At 48.6% G+C, this 23,039-nt stretch overlaps 1 protein-coding gene across 2 annotated transcripts in view; it reads left to right on the top strand.

Moving 5' to 3' along the window:
• Positions 1–23,039, top strand: part of ADGRG4 (adhesion G protein-coupled receptor G4) — a 1,350,632-nt gene that overhangs the window by 476,207 nt on the left and 851,386 nt on the right. For both annotated transcript variants that reach the window (XM_069212461.1, XM_069212460.1), the window contains exon 7: positions 9,163–9,233. In XM_069212461.1, the coding sequence (XP_069068562.1) occupies positions 9,163–9,233 (71 nt within the window). The remainder of the gene's footprint in view (positions 1–9,162; positions 9,234–23,039) is intronic.

The raw sequence follows: 23,039 nt of genomic DNA, 5'->3' as shown, positions 1-23,039 counted from the left end.
AGGACTCTAACCTGTTCACACCCATAGTCCCTTCCACCAATTCTTGTGCTTCCATGTTCAACCTGACCCTATTCAGATAGTCTTCTCCCTTCCCACTGAGAAGAGGCTGAGCTTTGTGTGGAATTCAGACTGTTGAACCACTGTGTCAGCTGTTGCGCATTCAACCCCATCAGTGTAGCGTTCACATCGACTGCCATTGATGGTTGCGGCAACTTTTCAGTGTTCGATGACAGCGGTATCACCAGTGGGGGACTCGACCTCACCAGTGTTAACTGAGCACATATGGGACTAAACTCCATCAAGGACCCAGATCCAGTTGGCTGAGCCGCTATCGGAGTTATCCCTGGAGTGTTTTCTATGCACCTCCTTTCTGTCCCATTCTGCAGCATTGATCCCTGACCGCTCACACCTAAGTTAGGCTGACTGTACAAAGGTACCGGTGGACCTACAGTAATGGGTAGCGATATTGCATCTGGGTTTTGTCCATTTCCCATGTTCTGAGACATGTTCATTCCCACACTATGGGTCATCATTGCCGGCATGCCCATCTGACTCCCCGTCATCTGAGCATGTGCTGTCCCCCCCTGCATCTGCTTTTGAGGCATCAAAAACTGGGTTGATTCGGCTTGTGCCAATGTCGGGTTGTGACCATTCTGTACTCCCCTTACGGTTGGATCTAGAATCATTCCTGCACTGTTGTCACTGCTGTAGTACCCTGGAATCTGCGGCTGATAATTTTCTGCTGGTTTCAACATGGGCACATCTGGATATATTCTCCTAACCTGCGGTATCTGCGGGGTGAACAGTAAACTCGGGTCCTTAGACCCCGATGATGCTCCTGAACTCTGAGTTTCACTGTTCTGTACCGGTGCCGGAAGGGCAGAACTGGTACTTGGACCTTGTCCACTCTCTGCATAAGGTGGTGGACGGTCGTTCAGCAATTGCATGATTAACTCCTCATCCTCTAACTCCTCTTCTCTTCTCAACTTTTCCTCGTCCTCCCTATCCTTGGAACACCTCCTGTTTGTCTTACAGGTAGCTTTCTTACCTGTCTCCTCTTCTTCCTTAGTAATTGCGGGGAACAATTTTATCCCCTGCAATACATCTGACCTCCACACCTTCTGTGCATTATCCCACCTAGCGTCCGCTAGTGTCTTTTCTACCTTTCTTATCCTGGTCTCGAACTTATTTTGCTGTTGCTGTCTAGCCATCAGTTCCCAAATCGCTAGAGCCTTAAACTGTGCTGGCCTTGGAGGTACCTTCATGTCGTACATCGCGAATCTCAAATTCTCTAGGATCCTTATATTGAATGTCCCATGGATCGGGAATGCTACGCTCCCATGTTTCTCTGTCAGCTTGTGCCATTGCTTTAGCCAAAGGCACGGAGCTACCCCCTTTTCCTCCATTACAATGTAAGCTGGTGTGCCTTCGGGCGGCGTCTCCTCTCCTACGCTCGCTTTAATGTAAGACTCCCCCTTCATCGCACTCCTTAATGCTTTAAAAAATTTCATTTTCTCGTCTTTTATTTCACAAAGTTTGTAATCAATAGGGTGACTTTAACTCCCGGAATACTCTTCGCTTGCCTTTCCCCTTCCAATCGAGCCCCACGGACTGCGTCCAATCCGTGCGCGACCCTTCTCTGCAACCAACCTATCCCAGCGCGGCTCCTAGTGACGTCACACCCACACACACTGCGGCTGACAAAGCCTCGCGGCTTATCCTCCTTCACTCAGCTCCTCTCGTAACAACTTCTTGCATGTATCGCGAGCTACCAAAAATGAATAAAACAGATCTGTCGGTTTACTACAGGAAGGGTAACACAATCGCTTCAGGACCTTAGGGATTTTTCACTAGCCTCGGCAGTTATTCCATCTTTCTCGGTCCCCACTTTCGCAAGCAAATCTGACCCGCAGACCTACTCTCAACTTGTCAATGATCTATTCTAGTGCACTTAGAATTTTGTCAAAGCCCGAAGTCGAAGTTTCTTTCACTCCCTTAACACACGTACCGACTCGTTGACCACGCCCGGTCAACCTACTAAACCGACCAGACCACAACATAAAACAACATACTCCGGAGTCTCTTGACCTCGCAGGGCCCGTCTCAACAACAACAACCACGTGGACCTTTTTATGCACGAAGCGCCACATGCATATGAAGTTCGACGACTTCCCTACTCTCACACTCGGAGTCGCACCTCCGCTATTTCTATGGAGTTCGACGACTTCCCTACTTCTACACTCGGAGTCGCACCTCCGCTATTCTCTAAAATCCTCGCAACCTTTTCACACAATCTGCGGCAATAAGCTATGCAAGCGCAAAAATCCTAACTTCACTCATACCATCACTAGTACCGCCAACGCCTATTCCACATCTCCGTTCTCTCCATTCGCAAGCTCCGAGATCCCGGGAAAGTCGCGGTGGACTTAGCCCATCATCATTCTGTCAATCTATTTTACCCAAGAAAATCTAATTCAACTTCTCGAGTGGGATCTCAAAAGTCGAAACCGTTAATTCAACACCATGTACGTTAACGGTACGGAGTCCCAAAAGGCGAAACCGTCCTCATCTACCATCTACTGATAGAGCGATCCGTACAGATAATTTTACCCGTACTTTGGACGCTCTTTAGGCCGATGAATCTTTTGGCTAAGTGGGACTCTCTTCACCCGAGATCAGTCAATTTAATCAAATCGATAATCAATAACGAACATAAGCAATACCCTGATCAACATAACACTTAACAATTAATCCAGAATACATTTCGGCAAACCCTGACCTTTCAGTCAGGAATAACCACACCAGTTTATTCAAAGTTAGTGAATTTATTTCCCTATATTAACAAAGCTAGCACAATATAGATGTGTCTCAACACCAAATGATATACGTAAATGAACATTAATAGCTGTCCATAACGGCGAAACAGGTGCAATCTATGCAGCATTTGAATAACAAGGCATTCGATAATAGCAATGCAAATCACTAATACTATAATCTGTAATGAACTTATTGCATACATTTAGTCAGCATAACAAGGTCTCAAATAGCATCGTGCAACAAAAAGAATCCTCATCTAACCACAAATTAGCATCGGCATGTGGGACTTCATGCAAAAACAATTTAGCAACATAAATTTGGAAAACTCCTAACTAGGGATTTTATCAAAATCAGCAGTTGGTTACCTAAAAGAAACACAATGCAATTTTACAATTTCCTTTCATATTTACCAATTACGATCAGCATACAAGGAAGTCTTCGTCTCATAGGTACCGTTTCTCGATCAGCATGGGACGGGGCAAAGGGGGCAAGGTGGACGGGGCAATTGCCTCACGGCGGCAAGATAAAACTACTACTTTATGCAAAGGGATCAAAGTTAAAGTCTCTAGGGCAAGAATCATTTAAAGTCTCTTTCTCTCGATTAGAGAAAGCATCAGAGTCTCTTTCAAAATGGCGTCGCAGCAAGGTGGGCCATAATAACTGCAATGTCCTGCAAAATGGCGGGTATCGGGCTGGTAATGGCTACTTTCTTCTCGTGCACCTGGTTTAAATAGACAACAGTTCAAATCCAGTAGGGTCTTCCATTGGAGGGTTCATAGGTTGGCTTCAAATTGTCCAATCAAAAAGAACAGTTCTCAAGCTTTTACTTAAGCATACATTATCCTTGGAGACGGGTACGCAAGTTGCAACATTTTATACCAATTAACTCACTTTCAGAGCTTCCATTGTCCGCACCTGCAGATTGACCTTGGAGCAAAGAGAAAAATGCCAGGCTGGCACGAAACCTTAAGATAAGCATGTGAACGATCTCAGTGGAAAAGTACAGCTTCAAGCAAAAATACACGTTTATTAGCACATTGGAAAAATACGAGCATCTAAACCGTGAGACCAGGCAACTAGGCCGAAGCCTCCGCTAAAGTTATGCTAAGCTAAAACATTTCAAACAAGCAAATCGTAGCACACGTTTATGATTATGTCGGATTAGTGCACTTCTAATACATCACGTTATATAAAGCACGCTTATAAATGTTGGCAAACTACTCTGAGGGCACATTTTGTCCCCGTACAATCTTTATTAGTTCGGTTAAAGACACACATGATTATTTCACACTACGTTTATGCGCTAATAAATGTAAAACCTTCATTCCAGCTTCATCAATAGCACCCTGCTTTCTTATCAGACTGTAAACACAGAGGCAACACCAAAGTAAAAAAGTAAACATAAAAACACTGGCTCTAAAGAGAACTACCTTGCATGTGCATGTACTCCTTGCGAAAGAGCAAAATACAATCACTATGTTGTGTCTTGCATGTTTTATGATGAAATCTTTTTGGCTCAGAATGGACTCTGTAGCAATTTGTGGTAATCGCTAGAATAGAATGTAATGAAAGCTCTGTTTAAATTTTTGGAGTTCACATGTACACGCAGAAGAATAAAGACGTGTCATTTACAGCTCTGTGTGGCGTAGTCATTGGTGGGTGCCCAGGTTGGGGAGGACGCTACAACTGGTGACAAGATAGGGCATAAATACCCCATGGTCCAAGCAAACCGCTCTTGCATGCCACGTGTGCCTTCGTCGAAATGCCAAGACAATGGCTGCCTTATGTGGAGTCAAAGCGCAACTCCAGCCGGTGTGAAGCATCTCAAGATAAAAAAAGCTTCACTGAAAAGTCTACATATCATTCGTCATGAAACTATGACCAAGGCCATACAGAATGTACAGAAAGGTGCCACACCACCACACAAGATAAAATTATACGTTGTTCAGAGCATTAACGCATTAGTGTATTACGCTAAAAATCAGTAAAAAGTATATTTATTTCTCTGCACACAACTTTAAATTAATACAATCCATATACATCAGTTTAAGAACGGTTAATTTATGTTTATTCAAACCGAGTAACATCAAGGGGTCCCCAGCTGCATACGTCCTTTAAGAGAACATCAAGCATTTAAGATGATTGGAATCACATATGCCATGGGCCTTTTAAGAATATTAATGCCAAGATATTTAATTGGACTGCTGTCCAAAAGAATCACAAGCATTAGTGAAAATTGTGAACAGTCCCCTCCATTAACATTTAGGCCAATCCTCACTGACCTTGCATAAACCTTGAAATTGAGAAGAAGTTCTCCAGCAATCTGGGCAAAGATAGTAGAGAGCTTTCTAGCTCGATCAAGGATCATAATATATCATCTGCCATCAATCTCGCTTTACATGTGTCCCAACTTAGTCACCAAGCCTTTTGTGTCATCCTATGCTTTAATCCCCGTCAGTGGATCTAGTGAAATGGGAAATAGAAGAGGAGAAGCCGGACAACCTTGTCTGGTACCCTTAGTCAAGGCTACAGGTGTTGGCAGACTACATTGATCTTAATTTTTGCCTGAGGATGAACACAGTTGGCCTTAATTGATTCCTTATAATTTGGACATAAACCCAGTTTGTCAAGATCCTTGAACGTACAACTCCACTGTATCCCACCAAAGACCTTCTTGGCATTCGGAGAAAGCACACCAACAGGTGTTTGGAAATTGGCATTTTAAAATGCATTCTATGTTTAATAAATCTGATTTGATGTAAAAGATGGGGCCATATTCTGTCCAATCTAACTACTAAAATGTTTACAAAAGTCTTAACATCTCAATTTTAAACTGCAATTGATTTATATGTGCTGCATTCATAGGGGTTCTTGTCCAGTTTCAGTACAAATGAAATGTAAATTCCAACACAGAATGGGAGACGGAAAGCAAGATGAAAGAAAGGTGAAACACTTATGCGAGAGTATAAGCAAAAATCTGGCTGAAAGCCCTATTGAAAGTGGCAAAAAGCCACCTAGGGTCAGGGGCCTATTTTAAGGCAAAGCTCAAATCTCTCTGTTCTCCTCCAGGGTTAATGGCTCATCCAAAGCCTCATTTCCTTCCATTTCCAGTAGAGGGAACATAATATCTGACAAAATCAGGCCTTTTCATTGAAGATGGGCCTCCACCTAACTGAGAAAAGTACACTAGTAAAAGCCAATCATTATGCTCTTATTGGAGTATAGGGCACCATCCATAGCTCTTATTTTTGTGTAAGGCTATGGATATGTTTCATACGTTTCCTCTATTGGCTTCGAATAATAACGCTATTGGATAGAAAGATGTTTGCGTGCAGTGTCTTCCATTAATAGTCCCTCTAATTCACCACTTGCTTTGTGCAATTCACTGTGCATTTTACTTTAACAGTCCACCTTATGTTTCAGTGGCAAGTCAGATAGTTCTACTCCACATCACATGTGTTCTGTTGCTGAAGAATGAGTTAAACAGGCAGTAAGTGAAATGCATTTGCAATGAAAAACTGCTTTTGCAACATCCCAAACCATGTTCTAAGTTAGTTAATCAACTGCATTTTTAGTAAAACAGTGTGGAATGGTTTCTGCTATTGTCAAGAATTACAACCTTGTTTGCAGGATCCAATGAGAGAGATGCTCTTTTCCATCTCCCACCAGCCCCACCAGTGACCACATACAATCTGAGGGCCAGTGGTAGAAATGAGGAAAGGGGAATTGGAAAAGAGAGAAAAGAGAGACAGAGGACTTCACCAATCTAATCATCACTCCTGCTGGCCAAGGATGTATGCAGAATATAGTTTATATCTACAGAACAACAAATATATTAAGTTACTTTCAGTTAGGATTATATACTTAACTTTAATATTTAATATATAAATATATATATATACCTTAGCAATATCTTTGTGTAACTGGCTCTGTACTTTAAAACAAAACTGAAAACTAAAAATATAAAGGATAGGTACATCGAATATATATCAATACTATAACTTTTCTCTCAATGATTGTAATAGGATCATCAAGCTTCATCAATACAAACTCTCCTATAGAAAATGAGTTATAGTTTCTAATGGACTCTTGTAGAGTTACACAACAAACCGCAATGTTAACATCTTGTCATTCCCTATACTTACCAACTGGTATGTGTGTAATAAAGCTCTAATACCTTGTACATATTTCCTAGTGATGGTCACAACTGGCTAGTGATAGTGAGGTCAGTTTTTCCATAGACAAGGCGTTTTTTTGTTTGCTAATAACGTTGGCGTTGTTTGACAAATCTTCAAGAAACTTTCCAAAAAATCGAAATCACTTCAACTTCTTCCTGGTAAGTTTTGGGGCGATCTGTCAAGCTGTGTTTCGAAAAAATGGGGGCTCCAGACGCAAATTTCCCGATGCATTTTCCATCGACTTTTATCAGAAGCATTGTCACAAAAACTGCTGCACAGAATTACACTAAATTTGGCAGGAAGCTAGGTCTTGGTTTATAGGTTGCATTTTTTTGTGATTTGGTGTTAATTCATTTAGTAGTTTTTGATAAATTATGGTACAAAAATACTTGTATATCTGGATAGTTGGACCCAAGGGACTTCTGCAAGAGTTTTGCCGTGGCTCTAATTCTAAAATAGTACATTCTACAAAGAGAGCATTCCGATTGACCCATGGAGCTTTTTTTCCCTTGGGCCAGTTCTCACTAGCAGGCGTCAGACTCCCATGTGACGAGCACTCTGATTAGCTGCCAGCAACATACAAAATATGTTGCTGGCAGCCATTACAGGACTCGGGGACTTAGGCCCTCATTATAAGATTGGCGGTAAAAACTGCCTTCCGCCGCGGCAACGGCTGCCAAAAGATCGTTGCTGCAGCTACCAGCCATCCGCCAAATTATGACCACACCCGGATTTCGGCCACAAGAAGGGTGGAAATCCAGCTGTGGCCATCCTGGCGGATGGCGATAAGGTGGCGCAGCTACCACCAGCAGCACCACCCCAGTAGACCGCCGCCAGCCGTATTGTGACAAATAAAACAGCCTGGCAGTGTTCTGCTGGTGGGTGCTACTGGCGGTAGCAGCGCCCCGTCCTGTTTCCTGCCGGAAGACCCCCTGGATCCAGGTAAGTCGGGTCTCCAACAGGGGAGGGGGCTGGGGGTTGTGTGTGTGTGTGCATGTATGTGTTTGCGTGAATGTGGGTGTGTATTGAGTGTTGATTGCGTGTGCCCATGTATGGAAGTGTGAGTGCGTATATGTTTGAAATCGTAATGCGTGTCTGCGTGTATATTTGGAATTGTGTGCGGATGTGTGTGTGAAGGGATGAATGCATGCGTGTATGTATGTGTGAATGTGTGTCTGCGTGTGTCTGTGTGTGAAGGGGGGCATGGATGTAGCGTGGGTGGGGGGTTGTTTTGGGAGGTGGAGAGGGTGGGTCTATGGAAAGGTAGGAGGGGGTGGGGGGCATGAACTCCTTGTCACTGATAGGGCATACCGCCATGGATTTCATGGCGTTACGAACGCCACGAAAACCATGACGGTAGGCGGGCCATAATCCCGCAGGCGGCACTTCAGCCAACCTGCCAGTGTCATACTGTGGTGGTCTGTACTGCCAGCCTGTTGGCGGTACTACCACCACATTATCGTCGACCTCCGGGGTCATAATGACCACCTTAGTCCCCTGTCCTGAGGTTTAAAATCATAATAGTATAAGGGGACAGGCTATGGATACCCTGCGCCCTCTAGGCCCTGTGGGAGGGAGTCAGAGGGATCTTCCCTGAGGCCAAAATAAATTAAAAAATGCAATACTTGCTGCGGTTCTGCGAGTCTCCTGCAGGCTCCCTGCAAAAACAAAGAAAAAAAGAAAATGGCGGCCCACCCTTCTTTAAAAAAAATGTGAGTGGACAAGAGTGGGGCCAAGCTCCCCAAGTCGATGTGGGCCCAGAGGACCCCATCCCTTGGAGCCAAATCTTAAAAAAGGGGAGTGGAGTTCAGCTCCTCTCTCCGAGCCCTGGTAGGCCCCAGAACCCCACCCCCCAGGGCCGATTTCTGTAAAAAAGAGTCCGTGACCTGCACCCTTCGTCCGAGCAGATGGTGGCCCTGGGAAATCCACCCCCAGGGCCAATTGCTGTAAAAAAGGGAGGGGCGGCAGGGTTCTACAGTGTGCGACCCTATTTTTAAGATTCCCACCATCATGTGTCACATAACCCACATGTGCCAACAAAATCTGAAGCAGTTGGAAAAAAATACTCTCTATGCAAACCTTGAAAAGCGACAACATCTTTAAAGTGCTTTAATATTAGAAACTTTGAATTTGAACTCTTAATCACTTTGTTTACTTTTATTTCCAGCTTTCTGATGCTTTTGCAAATACTGATATGTTTGTATTGCAACTGACTGTTTCAGAAGATCGAGAATCAAGGTACGCAATTTTTTTAATTATTTGAAAATATTTATGTCCATAGGTATCATATGTCACGTAAGTGTTTTGTTCATAAGGATGACAGGACAGTTAGACGAAAAACAAAACACACAAATCATGCGTGGTTTGTTAGGTCAGCCACCTTTGTGACACATAAAATGACTCAGAGATATTCACCCTGCAGTGCATCAGGCGGCTTACTGACACAACATCCTCACTTTCAAATCTTGATGTATAGTTTGCAACTGTCATCTGTAATCATAGCCGTTCTTACAAAAGAAATGCCTTTAAAGTTTAAGCATTTTATAGTCAGATAATTCTTGACAAAGAATCATAATAGAATTGAATGAAATAGAGGAAAATGAACAAAACGCAGATAATGACTAATGCATGGTAACAGTTGACAGACAAGACACCTCCTTGCAATGAAAATATAATTGAATTGAAAAACACTCCATATATTTATTTGAACTCTAGTATGTAATGTGAGCATTTTATGCACATTGCCTCTCACAGAGAAGCGAAGACTTCAGGGCATGGATTAGGATAAAGGTAAAGATGCACAACTTGAATCAGGTTGGATCTGTTTTTCAGAAACAAACCCATCCACTGTATTAATTTCTGAAAAACAAAAAAATGGCAAAGGAAGTTTTTCCCCGAGCGTGGAGAACATTATGGCTTTTCTACTGGACGCCACCATCATGCCTTAGATTGTCAGAAGCACAGCCCTATATCTGCAGCGTTTCTGATACTGTAATGGTCGGAGGCTTATGCATAAAGACGAAGCCACCTGAGGCTATGCAGCAAGAAACTCAGAGATGAAACCACCTCTGAAAAAGCTGAGGAACCGTGAGCTTGGCAGGATGAAGCATGCGTAGGTTTTAGGCTGGGGGTCTGTTACTGTCAACCTCCCAGTTACCCCTTTGACCTTGTCTTTGTCTCATATTCCAGATTCCTAAATACTCTTGGCAGTATTGGCTCAGTGTGTTCTTGTAGAAGTGATAATACTGGCAGAATCCTTATGGTTTGCAAGGCCTTCTATGGGACATGAGACAACATGCTGCCATTTTTCCTCAAAGAAAGCTAAGGATACCCTTCTTTCTCTGTAGTGAGATTTGCATCAGCATCAGTGTTGCATCAACATGACAATTTGCAGGATCTATATAATGAAGGCCCAGGAGCAAACGGAGCAAATCTCTGACAATGTTTCAATTTACAGTCTTTCATGGGTACATGGAAATAATAATTCAACCTATGCAAAAACTAAGGTCTACATTTTGTTTACATGTAATATATTTATTTCATGTCATGAGCAGCTCAAGGTAGCATGGCAGTAAGATGGAGGCGGAAAGGACGCAGAAATTTGAGCACAAATTTGAACAAAACTTCACATTAGTAGTAGCAGGCCTGAGTCACAATGATTTTGCTGTGCCTTACTCTTGTAATACTCCTGAATTCCATACGCTAGGCTGGAGTACTCCTGACTAACTCCTCAAATTCATGTGTAAGGCAGGAGTACTACAACATTAAGGCACGCCTACTTATACACTAGTCTTTGTGAACAGCCTAGTGTGCATAAACATCATTTTAAAGGTACACTGAATGGTGCATTGAAAGGAACCTCATTTTGAGATTTTGGTGGAAAATTAAAAAAATATATACATGTTTTTTCTCTGCAAGGGGTTTTAAGATAGCAAATCCATCCAAGGGTGGGGGTGGTATTAAAAGTGCCAACGTTGTTTTCTTGTGCACTTTCCCATTTCTTGTGAATGCTAAACTTTGTTGTTAAATTCTTCACATGCAGGTTTTCACATGAAATAAAAACATTTTTGTCATTTTAAGTTGTGGAAAAGGGTCACCAAAATCAATCCAATTTCAAATTCACAAGTTAACTCGAGAGGAAATTGCATATTTATTTAGAACACTAACATGATTCTTGGGAATGTTCCTTAGAAGAAACTATTTTAACACTACATTTGTCTTGTTTGAGAACATGTAACCTCATTCACACAGGGTTAACATTTCATATAGGTCAATGCAGTTTGAACCATGAACTAGGGTCTACAGCTCTTGGTGCAGTAGCCCTATGCCACGCATTTTAACATGTTAATGACCCAGCATGTGTCCTGCACAGAAAAGCTGCTCAGCAGAAAGAAGTTTCTCACCATCAGAGTACTTGACTCGCTGAATATGGGGTTCACCCAGAGTGAACCACCTTTCAACATAGAAAACAAGCGACATCATGTGCATGGCCATGACATAACTAAAAGCTGGTGGTAGCTGATGGGTATTTGTGTGCATCTGATGTAGAGGAGGCTGTCTAATGACCATCCCCGTAACTTCTGTAGTCTTTCATGGCTTGGATAACAAACTGCCCCAAAGGAGTGAGATGTGGGTCTGTGAAACATGTTGTGAAGTACTGGAAGGGTTGGGGTATGTCACTCAAGGGTGCTCCCTAGTGTCATTGTGGCCTTTAATAAGTGAGGGCTATGTTAGATAGGATAAGCCTTGAGATAGCTTCCTTGGCTGACTCCCTGCAGTTCCTGCACTGCCTTTTCTTTTCATCCTATCTTCACAGGAAATTATTATAAGGTTTTATGTTTGATATAAATTAACACAAAATTTGATGGAAACTGGAATGTCTATTTTTGCTCATTTCATTTTATTAAGTCACTTCAGACCGCTCAGTCTGGCCCTGCAAGAGGCAAAACCTTAATGAATGTGTCCAAGTATGCCCTCTGCTGTCAGTAGTACAATGGAGGAGTACTGACTGCCCCTCCCTACCCTTTGTGATCTGCTCTAAAAGAGGAAAGGGGAAGTCCAGCCATAGTCCGTGAGCTTCTGAAGGACTGTGTGAAAGACATGGATTTTTACTGTTGTTATTTTGGGATGCATTCCATCACCATGGAAACAAAATGTGATATTCATTTCCTGAAGGCTGGACTGTACCTGAAGAAAAATGCACTTGAAAATGATTGGTTTCCTGCATTGGTTCTGAGTGACTGGTTATGTTGAATCCTACTGACAATGTTTGTGAACGCTAGCCAGGTGAGTCTCTTATTTATGTCCGCCTTATGACTAGAAACATAGGGGGTCATTCTGACCTCGGCGGTAAAAGGCTCCTACCGCCGGTCAGAAGACCGCCATTCTACCGCCGCGGCTGCGGAAACCCGCCACGGTAATTCTGACCAACAACTGCCAAGCCGCCAAAAACCCGACATCCACAGAAGGCCGCCTCATCAGCGGGCAGCGATAAACTGGAGGTGACCAAACCTCCACCGCCACGCCAACACAAACACGCCCATGCCATTACGACCCACCAATCCACGCGGCGGTCTTTCAGCCGCGGTATTCCATTGGCGGTACACACCGCTGCGGTCAAAATACACAACCAGGCTCCAAAACCCAGCCACATTGGACAATTTGAAATACACACACCTGATACACATACAAACACCACCCCCACACATCCAAGCAACTATAAAACACACACCCACATCACCCACAAACCCCCACTAGTTGGAAATCGGAGAGAAGGCGAGAGAGAGCGAGATAGAGAGAGAGAGAGAACAGCAATCGAAAACCCCAACACACACAGGAACCCAACATCATCAACCACACCACATCTACGCACACATCACCACACACCACTACTCACATCACCGCAAACACCACCCCACACCTCATCCACACCACCCCATGGCACCCCAAAGACACCCCAGGTTTTCGGACCAAGAACTCCGGGTCATGGTGGAGGAAATCATAAGGGTAGAGCCCCAGCTCTTCGGCACACAGGTGCAACACACCACAATAGCCAGGAAGGCGGAGCTATGGCAGAGGATTGTCGACAGGGTCAACGCTGTGGGACAGCATCCCAGAAACCGGGAAGACATCAGAAAGCGCTGGAACGACCTACGGGGGAAGGTACGGTCGATGGTCTCCAGACACAACATCGCTGTGCAGAGGACTGGCGGCGGACCACCACCCACCCCTCCCGAATTCACAGCATGGGAGCAAGAGGTCCTCAACATCCTGCATCCTGCGGGCCTCGCTGGAGTAGGCGGAGGAATGGACTCTGGTAAGTCTAGTCTCAACTACTCCCCCCCCAACCACCAACATGCCAACCCACACCCCCACCCTCACCCCCAACCCCCCAGCACACAGCCTCCCTGCCAATGTCTCACCAGCACAACCCACCCAACCCAAAACCAAACCCTGAATGCCAACACAAACCATGGACACCCATCACCTATGCATGACCACTGCACATACCCATCCCCCCCACAAACCACCCTCACAACTCCTGCCACAAGGGGATGCCAGCACTGGGGGACAAGGGCACCCACAAATCGCACACCATGGAACACACAGAAGCAATAACCATACTCTTTCACCCCTGCAGGGCCCAAACGCCAACACACCGGCCAGGAGGGTCCAGATATGTCCATCCCACCCCCAGAACAGGCCCGCAGTGAGGACAGCAGCTCTGTCGACCTGGAACCTGATGACCAGCCCGGACCATCGGGGACCTCTGGACAGTCGGTTCCCCACACACAGACACAGGCCACAGCAGACCTAACCCCCTCTGGGAATATCAGCACCGCTCCCACCCAGCGGGCCCATGCCTCTGTCTCCAGGACAGGTCAATCAGCGATGTGTCCGCCACTACAGGGCACCCAGGCTGACCCAACACCCCAACAACAACAGGGACCTGGGGGCAGTGGTAGCGGGCACACCGTCCAGGGGACAGAGGCCCGGGGAAACAGGGCAACTGGGAGGGCTGCAGTGCGACAGGGGGGGGAGGACAGGCCCAGGGAACCGACTCTCCAAGAGGCCCTCACCACCATCATGGGAGCATACCACCGCTCCCAGGAGACGATGGCGACGGTAATGGCCAGGTTCCAGGAGATCCAGGCACAGCAGGAGGAACGGTACATGGGGTACAGAGAGGAGCTCAGGAACATCGTCCAGGCCCTGAACCTAATAGTCACCACATTGCGGGACCATGTGGCACCCCAAAGGGCCCCTGTCACCAGCCAGGACCAGGAACAGCCTACCACCTCCGCCGGCGCTAGTGGACAGGAGGCCCCCACACAACGACGGGCCACCAGAACCCCACCTCCTGCTGAAGATCAACCACCCCGCAAGAGGAGCCTGAGATCACAAAGGAAGACAGAGTAGGATGCCAAGACCCCCGCCAGCCTAAGATCCCCCCGGATGTCATACCACTGTCCCACATCGTCACCCTGTCCAACCTTGAACTGCCCCTGCTCCATCCTTCCACAGGCATATGGACAATGCACCTGTGCGACCGAGAATTGGACTCTGCCATGAACATCACTCCACCCCCACCCATCACCGTTATACTATCATGGACCTATATGTAGCACTTTAAATAAATCACTTATTGCACATAAAACACTCAGGAGTCTGCTTGTATTCTTAACAAATGTATTATGCATAACGGGTCAAAAATGTGCAGTTACTTTGTGATGACAACATACCAATGTCAATTTGCTTTACTCCATTGCCGAACAAACCAGAAGTCACGCAGTGGGTCATACAGCTCTGAAAAGCCAAGGGAAAGTCACAATTCAGTTGAAAGGAACTGGGGGGAAACACAGAAAGTAGAGATGCAGGAGGCCAGAAGTAAATGTAAAATGACGTGGGGGATTCTTACCTGGGTGCTACTGAAAATACTGTTGTATGACCGTGTCCCTGTTGTCCGTGTCGTCCCCATCGTCTTCCTCCTCTTCACTCTCCACAGGCTCCACAGCTGCTACGACACCACCATCTGGACCATCCTCCTGCAGAAAAGGCACCTGGCGTCGCAATGCAAGATTGTGAAGCATACAGCAGGCCACGATGATCTGGCACACCTTCTTTGGTGAGTACATGAGGGATCCCCCTGTCATATGCAGGCACCTAAACCTGGCCTTCAGGAGGCCGAAGGTCCTTTCTATGATCCTCCTAGATCGCCCATGGGCCTCATTGTACCGTTCCTCTGCCCTGGTACGGGGATTCCTCACTGGGGTAAGTAGCCACGGCAGGTTGGGGTAACCAGAGTCACCAATTAGCCACACACGGTGTCTCTGTAGCTGTTCCATCACATAGGGGATGCTGCTATTTCGCATAACATACGCGTCATGCACTGACCCAGGGAACTTGGCATTTACATGGGAGATGTACTGGTCAGCCAAACAGACCACCTGGACATTCATAGAATGGTAACTTTTCCTGTTTCTGTACACCTGCTCATCGTCTTTTGGGGGTACTATGGCCACATGGGTCCCATCAATGGCACCAATGATGTTGGGGATATGTCCAAGGGCATAGAAGTCAGCCTTCACAGTGGCCAAATCACCCACCTCAGGGAAAATTATGTAGCTCCGCATGTATTTCGTCAGGGCAGACAACACTCTGGACAAAACCTTTGAAAACATAGGCTGAGACATCCCTGATGACATGGCCACTGTTGTCTGAAAAGACCCACTTGCCAAGAAATGGAGGACTGACAGAACCTGCACCAGAGGGGGAATTCCTGTGGGTTGGCGGATGGGGGACATCAGTGCTGGCTCCAGCTGGGCACACAGTTCATGTATAGTGGCTCGGTCAAGTCGGTATCTAAGTATTATATGACGTTCCTCCATTGTCGACAGGTCCACCAGCGGTCGCTACACGGGAGGATTCATCCTTCTCCTCGCAAGTCCCAGCGGACGGTGCCTACGAAGGACAACATGGAGCACAGAGTCAAACAACCCACAGGTACGTAACTACAGCTTGCACAGTACACGATTGTCAATGCATTGAATGGCTTGTATGAGTGGCAATGCAAGGCCTAGGCCTGTGTGACGCAGTAGTAATTAAGCCCTGTGGTCCCTTGTAATGGCGGCTGCCTGACCTGAGAAGTGTGACAATGGGATGTGAGGTCAATGCGCTGGCGAAACACACCATGGCGGTAGGCGGTCGAAGAACGCGGCGCAAAGTCGCATTGGTTAACATCGAACCCTATGGGTTTCACGGGCCAATGACTAGCTGCGCCGGCGGTGTCGGAACGCACCGCGGCGGTACGCGCCGCCGCGGGCGTGACCGTCATTTTCTATCTGATTAATTACTCGAGACCTGATCATCCACAGGAGAGGACCTATACTGCAAGTGCTGCTGTGACCTCGGTCTGGGAGATACAATGGCTGCTGCGACTGGGGAAAGGGCCCCTGCCTTCACGACAGAAGAGTTGGAGAAACTTGTGGATGGGGTCCTGCCCCAGTATGCGCAACTCTACGGTCCTCCAGACCAACATGTAAGTACACTGTGTGCACGTTGAATGGACTATGCCTGGGTTGTGTATGGTGGATGTAAGATGGTGGGGTGGGGAGCGAATGAGGAGTGCAAGGCACGACAGATGAGAGCATGTGCCACATGGCAAGGTTGGGGAGGGGGGGCCAATCGCATCTATCATGCGGAAAATTGATGATATTTCAATTTCCACCCTGTACATGTCAAATAGGTCAGTGCCCATCAGAAGATCGACATTTGGTGTGCCATCGCCAAGGAAGTCCGGAACCTGGGGGTCCACAACAGACGGGGCACCCACTGCCGCAAGAGGTGGGAGGACATCCGCCGCGGGACCAGGAAGACCGCCGAGTCACTGCTGGGGATGGCCTCCCAACCTAGGAGGGGTGCCAGTCGTACCCTGACCCCCCTGATGTCCCGGATCCTGGCGGTGGCCTACCCCGATTTGGATGGGCGCGTGACGACATCACAGCAGACACAAGGGGGTGAGTACCAGCACATTCAGCTATCTTTACACGCAGTGGAGGCGTCTGGGTGGGGGAGGAGGGCTGTGGGGGACATTAGGCCAGGGCGCTTTCTGTAGTGTAGTCCCCTCCTTTAGGCATGGCCCTGTGCCCCCGCCCCCAACCTCTGTACGGTGCCAGGTACAGCTAGCCATGGTCCTGCATCACCCATGTGCGCGTTTGTTGTCCCTAGACCTGTTGGCCCAGTCACAAGTACTCAGTAGTGTACCCCGATTGCGCGGCTTAGTGCATGAGGCTCCTGTGTCTGTCCTCTCCGCCAACGGTGTTGACAATGCATGTACTCAACCTTTTATTATGTCTCCCCCCACCCTTTTTCTTTATCTTCTTGTGCATGTGTGCTTCAGCATCATCAGGCGGAGGAGACTTGGCACCGGAGCACGAGGGAGCTGCGACTCACAAGGCCCGGTGGGCCATGGCACAGACACCGAGGCCACCAGTGATACGGAGGACGAGGGGAGCTTCACAACGGGGAGCCGTGGTGAAACCAGCGACACCGACACGTCCTCGGAAGGGAGCTCCCTAGCGGTGGTGGCAACATCCGTGCCCCCCGCCTCTACAGGTACAGCCGCCACCCAGCGCACCAGCTCCGCCCTCCCAGCAGCCCCTCAGCCTACGCTCCGTGCCCGCTCGCCCAAGAAGGCGGGCGTCTCCTTCGCCCCAGGCACCTCAGGCCCTGCCACTGTTACCCCTGCTGCCCTCAGTGAGGAGGTCATTGACCTCCTGAGGACCATCATTGTTGGGCAGACTACCCTTTTGAATGCCATCCAGGGGGTAGAGAGGGAGGTGCATCGTAGCAATGCATACCTGAAGGGCATTCATTCGGGTCAGTCTGCCCATCAACGATCGTTCAATTCTCTGGCCTCAGCACTGACGGCAGCCATTGTCCCTGTTTCCAGCCTCCCTCTTCTAACTGCCTCCACCCTGTCTCTGTCTCCTGTTCCTCAGCCTATCCCATCCACACCATCAGACCAGCCTGCACACACCTCAACACCCAAGGGCAGCTCTTCCAGACATAAGCACCACAGATCACACAAACATTCACCCAAGCAACACCCAGATGCAGACATGCCAACAGCCACTACCACCTCTGTGTACCCCACCTCCTCGTCTCCCTTCTCCCTCCCTGTGACGTCGCCACTCACACCTGCATGCACACCACCAACAGCCAGTACACCCATCACCAGCACACCCTCCAGTACAGTCCGCACACGTGCAGTCACCACCCCACTGCCGTTTACACGTCCCCTGTGTCCTCTCCCACTGTGTCTGTCACCCCCTCTTCCAAGACACACAAACGCAGGCAGCCACCCACCCAACAGCCAACCACCTCACGACAGCCTCCAGTCCATGCACCTTCACCCAAGGACAGCACACCTGACTCTCCTACAACCACCTCCTCTTCCTCCACTCCCATAACCACTGCACCTACCTTTTACCTTGGTCCTAAAAAGTGTTACCTCTCCAATCTTGACCTCTTTCCCTCACCTGACCAACCCCCTCCATCTGCTAAGAGTCCCAAGAGCACCTCAGCCACCACCAGCCCGGGTTCACGTGTCAGCGTAGTCGATGGATTTTGGAGTCCCCCCTTTGCCAGCAGTGAGGCATCGGTCAGCAGCAAGGGGACAGCCAGCCCCCCCCCCCCTGGAAAGAGGACCCGGAAAGTGAGGGGCCGCCGCGGGAGGAGTGCCACGGCTGCCCCCAAGGACCAAAGTTCGGACACTTCACCTGCCACAACATCCAGGGGAGGCAAGGCCCAGAGAGCCACAGCGAAGGAGGGCAAGGGCAGCAGGGCGGAGAAGTCAGGCAGCAGGAGCGCGGACCAGGAGGGCCCCACAAGCCCCATCCCGGGTGTGAGGGAGGACACCCAAGGGCTCAGGACACCGTCACCGAAGGGTCCAGTAACTGCACGGTCGGAGGGCGACTGAGCAGGGAGTCCTGCCCAGGTCAGACTCCCTGGAATTACAGGACAAACACCGCTGAAGAGGGCCCCGCCGTGCAGGAAGGCACCGCTGAAGAGGGCCCCGCCGTCCTGAAAGACACCGCTGAAGAGGGCCCCGCCGTGCAGGAAGGCACCGCTGAAGAGGGCCCCGCCGTCCTGAAAGGCACCGCTGAAGAGGGCCCGCCGTGCAGGAAGGCACCGCTGAAGAGGGCCCCGCCGTCCTGAAAGGCACCGCTGAAGAGGGCCCCGCCGTGCAGGAAGGCACCGCTGAAGAGAGCCCGCCAAGACAGGCCCCGCTCCGCTGGGCCCCGCCGTCTCAAGCACTGCTCCCCTGGGCCCTTCCTGTCAAGCACCACTCCGCTGGGCCCTTCATCTCAGGCACCGCTCCGCTGGGCCCCGCCGTCTCAAGCACCGCTCCGCTGGGCCCTTCCTGTCAAGCACCGCTCCGCTGGGCCCTTCATCTCAGGCACCGCTCCGCTGGGCCCCACCGTCTCAAGCACCGCTCCGCTGGGCCCTTCTTGTCAAGCACCGCTCCGCTGGGCCCCGCCGTCTCAAGCACCGCTCCGCAGGGCCCTTCCTGTCAAGCACCGCTCCGCTGGGCCCTTCATCTCAGGCACCGCTCCGCGGGGCCCCGCCGTCTCAAGCACCGCTCCGCTGGGCCCTTCCTGTCAAGCACCGCTCCGCTGGGCCCCGCCGTCTCAAGCACCGCTCCGCTGGGCCCTTCCTGTCAAGCACCGCTCCGCTGGGCCCTTTCTGTCAAGCACCGCTCCGCTGGGCTCTTCATCTCAAGCACCGCTCCGCTGGGCCCCGCCGTCTCAATCACCGCTCCGCTGGGCCCTTCATCTCAGGCACCGCTCCGCTGTGCCCTGCTGTCTCAAGCACCGCTCCGCTGGGTCCTTCCTGTCAAGCACCGCTCCGCTGGGCCCTTCATCTCAGGCACCGCTCCGCTGGGCCCCGCCGTCTCAAGCACCGCTCCGCTGGGCCCTTCCTGTCAAGCACCGCTCCGCTGGGCCCTTCCTGTCAAGCACCGCTCCGCTGGGCCCCGCTGACTCAAGCACCGCTCCGCTGGGACCTTCCTGTCAAGCACCGCTCCGCTGGGCCCTTCCTGTCAAGCACCACTCCGCTGGGCCCCACCGTCTCATGCACCGCTGGGCCAATGACTGTGCCGGTTCTGTGTCGTGCTAATGTTCACGCTGCACTCGGGCCACCCTGCCTCCTCCATTGCCTGTGGAGACTGTTATCCACTTGATGGACTGTGACTTTGCACTCCCCAGGATATGACAGTGGGCAAGCCACCCACTGTAGAGACTTGAGAGACTGTGGCTTTGCACTACCCAGGATTGGACGGTGGGCATGGTGGCCCCTTCTTGGATCTGGCGTCGTGGACTCATGTGGCTGTGGTGCCCCCCCTTCCCTTCCCCATGAGGTGCCTGTAGTTTTGTCATGTGATGCCCCTGCAGTGTTCTCTCCAACGGACTCAGGTCTCCTGTGTGGGCTTTGCCCATGTGTTGATACACTTCGGCCCACGGACATTTGCAATTTCTGTGACTGTGCGGGACTTTCTGCCTCTATTTCTCGGTCACGCAATGTTTACATTAGATATTTTTTCCATCATTTTCCTATTTTGCCATGTCTTCAGTGAACCTATTTTGTACATAAAATGTTGTTTCTCACTTGAATCATATCTTTTCGTTATTCCGGGGGCTTTGGGTGGGGTAACTTTGACTTGGTGCTCTGCATTGGTGTGTAGATAGTTGGGGGGTGGGTGTGATGCGTATGTGTGTGCCCGTAACCCTTCCTCCTCCCCCCCTCCCCTGTGTCGTAGGTGCGGTACTCACCTTTGTCGTCTGCGCCGGAGTTCGTACTCGTGGTAGATGAGCAGGTAGACGAGAGCGGGTAGGATGTGTAATTCGGGCTCCATGCTGTCCTCCGTCCTCGTGGAGTGTATAGAGGTGAGCGTTTTCCCGTTCGTAGACTATTTCCGCTGTGTTTTTATCGGCGGGGCTTCCGCCCCGGATGAGGTGGCGGATTGGTGAGTTGTGATAGGGTGGGCGGTACTTTGTCTGCCGCCTGCCTGTTGGCGGTGACCGCCGCGCTGTTTGTCTGTCCCGCCGTGGCGGTCGTAGTGGTAATGTGGCGGGCTGTGTTGGCGGTTCCCGCCAGGGTCATAATTCCATTTTTGGAACCGCCAGCCTGTTGGCGGGTTGGCCGCCGCTTTATCACCGACCGCCAGGGTCAGAATGACCCCCATAATCTCAGAGCGCCATTGAAAGGATGGACTGAACTGCTGAAAGATAAATTGCTACTCCCCTGCAGAGTTGAGGGAAGTGTCAAAGGACTGAGGACAAATACTTTTTATAACTGCATCCTCAGGTAGAAGAAGATGGTCAGCCCTACTTGCTGAGAGTCTGCCTTAAATCAGATCAAGGAATATGGCATCCAGCTACTGTGAGTACTACCTCCAAGGAGAGGAATCTACCTAGTTCTGGAGAATTACTGCCCATGGTCAGTCTGACTAAAGGCTGACATTCCAGAAAGCAAAGCTCTCATGATTCACAAGTTCAAAAGCGAGAAGTGATTGATGTCTATCAGAGCCATTAGCCACAACGGGAAGAGCACAAGTACATGCTGAACTCCTTTACAGTGTACATTAGCTGTGGGGCTCCCACAATGACAGACTTCAGCTTTCCTTGCTTGTCTGTGGAGTGGCTACCTTTCTTTCATTGAACATCACTGTGTTCCTTTCAAGACTATAAGCCCTTCCTTTGTGCTGAGCAGAACTAAAGAGCTCTTTTGTGTTCAAGCAGAATTGATTGATTAATTGATTGATTACATAATTTATAATGTGCATAGTTACAAGCAAGGTTTCCCAGAGCTAGACAAAATTACAGATATCCATACCACAAGAATGACCACAAGTTTCCCTAAAGAGTCAGGGCACAAGCCGGACACCCCCCCCTGTTTCCCCATCTGTTTGTTCCTTAATCCCCCATCCAGACATAAGTGATTGTGAGAAGTTAAAGAGCCTGCTCTCAGATTCCAGAACTTTCTATCACCGAAATATGCAGAAAAAAGATTTTTAAACCAAATTCTGAGGTTTGCAAAGGATTTTGGGTAACAGAACCGGGTGAGAGCCCCACAAGTCACCTCATCCAGGATTCCCCTAGGTGTCTAGTTAAAAAAAATGCACAGGTTTGGTAGGTTTCCCCAGGTGCCGGCTGAGCTAGTGGCGAAAATCCACAGCTAGGCACTTTGTTAAAAACACATCAGATTTAAATGTAAAAATGTCATTTCCTTGTTGTGTTTCCTGTCTCAGGCACTAGGCCTACCTACACAAGTGAGGTACAATTTTTATCGGGAGACTTGGAGGAACATAGAATAGAAGAACAAGCGTTAATGCCCCTTGTCTTTCTCTACATTTTTCCTTCCAAATATAAGACAGTGTGTAAAAAAGGCATCTATTTAAGAAATGCACTGTAATTCACATACTAATATGGGGACCCCTGAATTCAGAGATGTGCAAATAACCACTGCTTCTCAACACCTTATCTTGTGCCCATTTTGAAAATACAAAGGTTTCCTTGATACCTATTTTTCACGCTTTACATTTCAGCAAATGAATTGCTAAATACCAGGGATACAATGAAAACCCATTGCAAGATGCAGCGCATTAATTGGCTCTGGGCACCTGAGGTTCTTGATGAAACCACAAGCCCTATATATTCCTGCAACCAGAAGAGTCCAGCAGACATTATGGTATATTGCTTTAAAAAATCTTATATCGCAGGAAAAAGTTACAGAGTGAAACATGGAGAAAAATTGCTGTTTTTTTTACCTCAGTTTCAATATTTTTTTATTTCAGCTGGTATTTTCTGTAGGAAAATCTTGTATGATCTACACAAATGACCCCTGGCTGAATTCAGAATTCCGGGATCCAGCATTTGTTTCATACCCATTTCTGTCACTAACTGGAAGGGGGCTAAAAGCACAAAATATAGTAAAAATGGAGTATGTCCCAGTAAAATGCCAAAGTTGTGTTGAAAAATGTGT

Source organism: Pleurodeles waltl, chromosome 2_1 (genome assembly GCF_031143425.1).
Source record: "Pleurodeles waltl isolate 20211129_DDA chromosome 2_1, aPleWal1.hap1.20221129, whole genome shotgun sequence".
Classification (NCBI taxonomy): Eukaryota; Metazoa; Chordata; class Amphibia; order Caudata; family Salamandridae; genus Pleurodeles; species Pleurodeles waltl.
The sequence above is the reverse complement of the archived record's forward strand: the minus strand, read 5'-3'. Positions and strand labels throughout refer to the sequence as shown.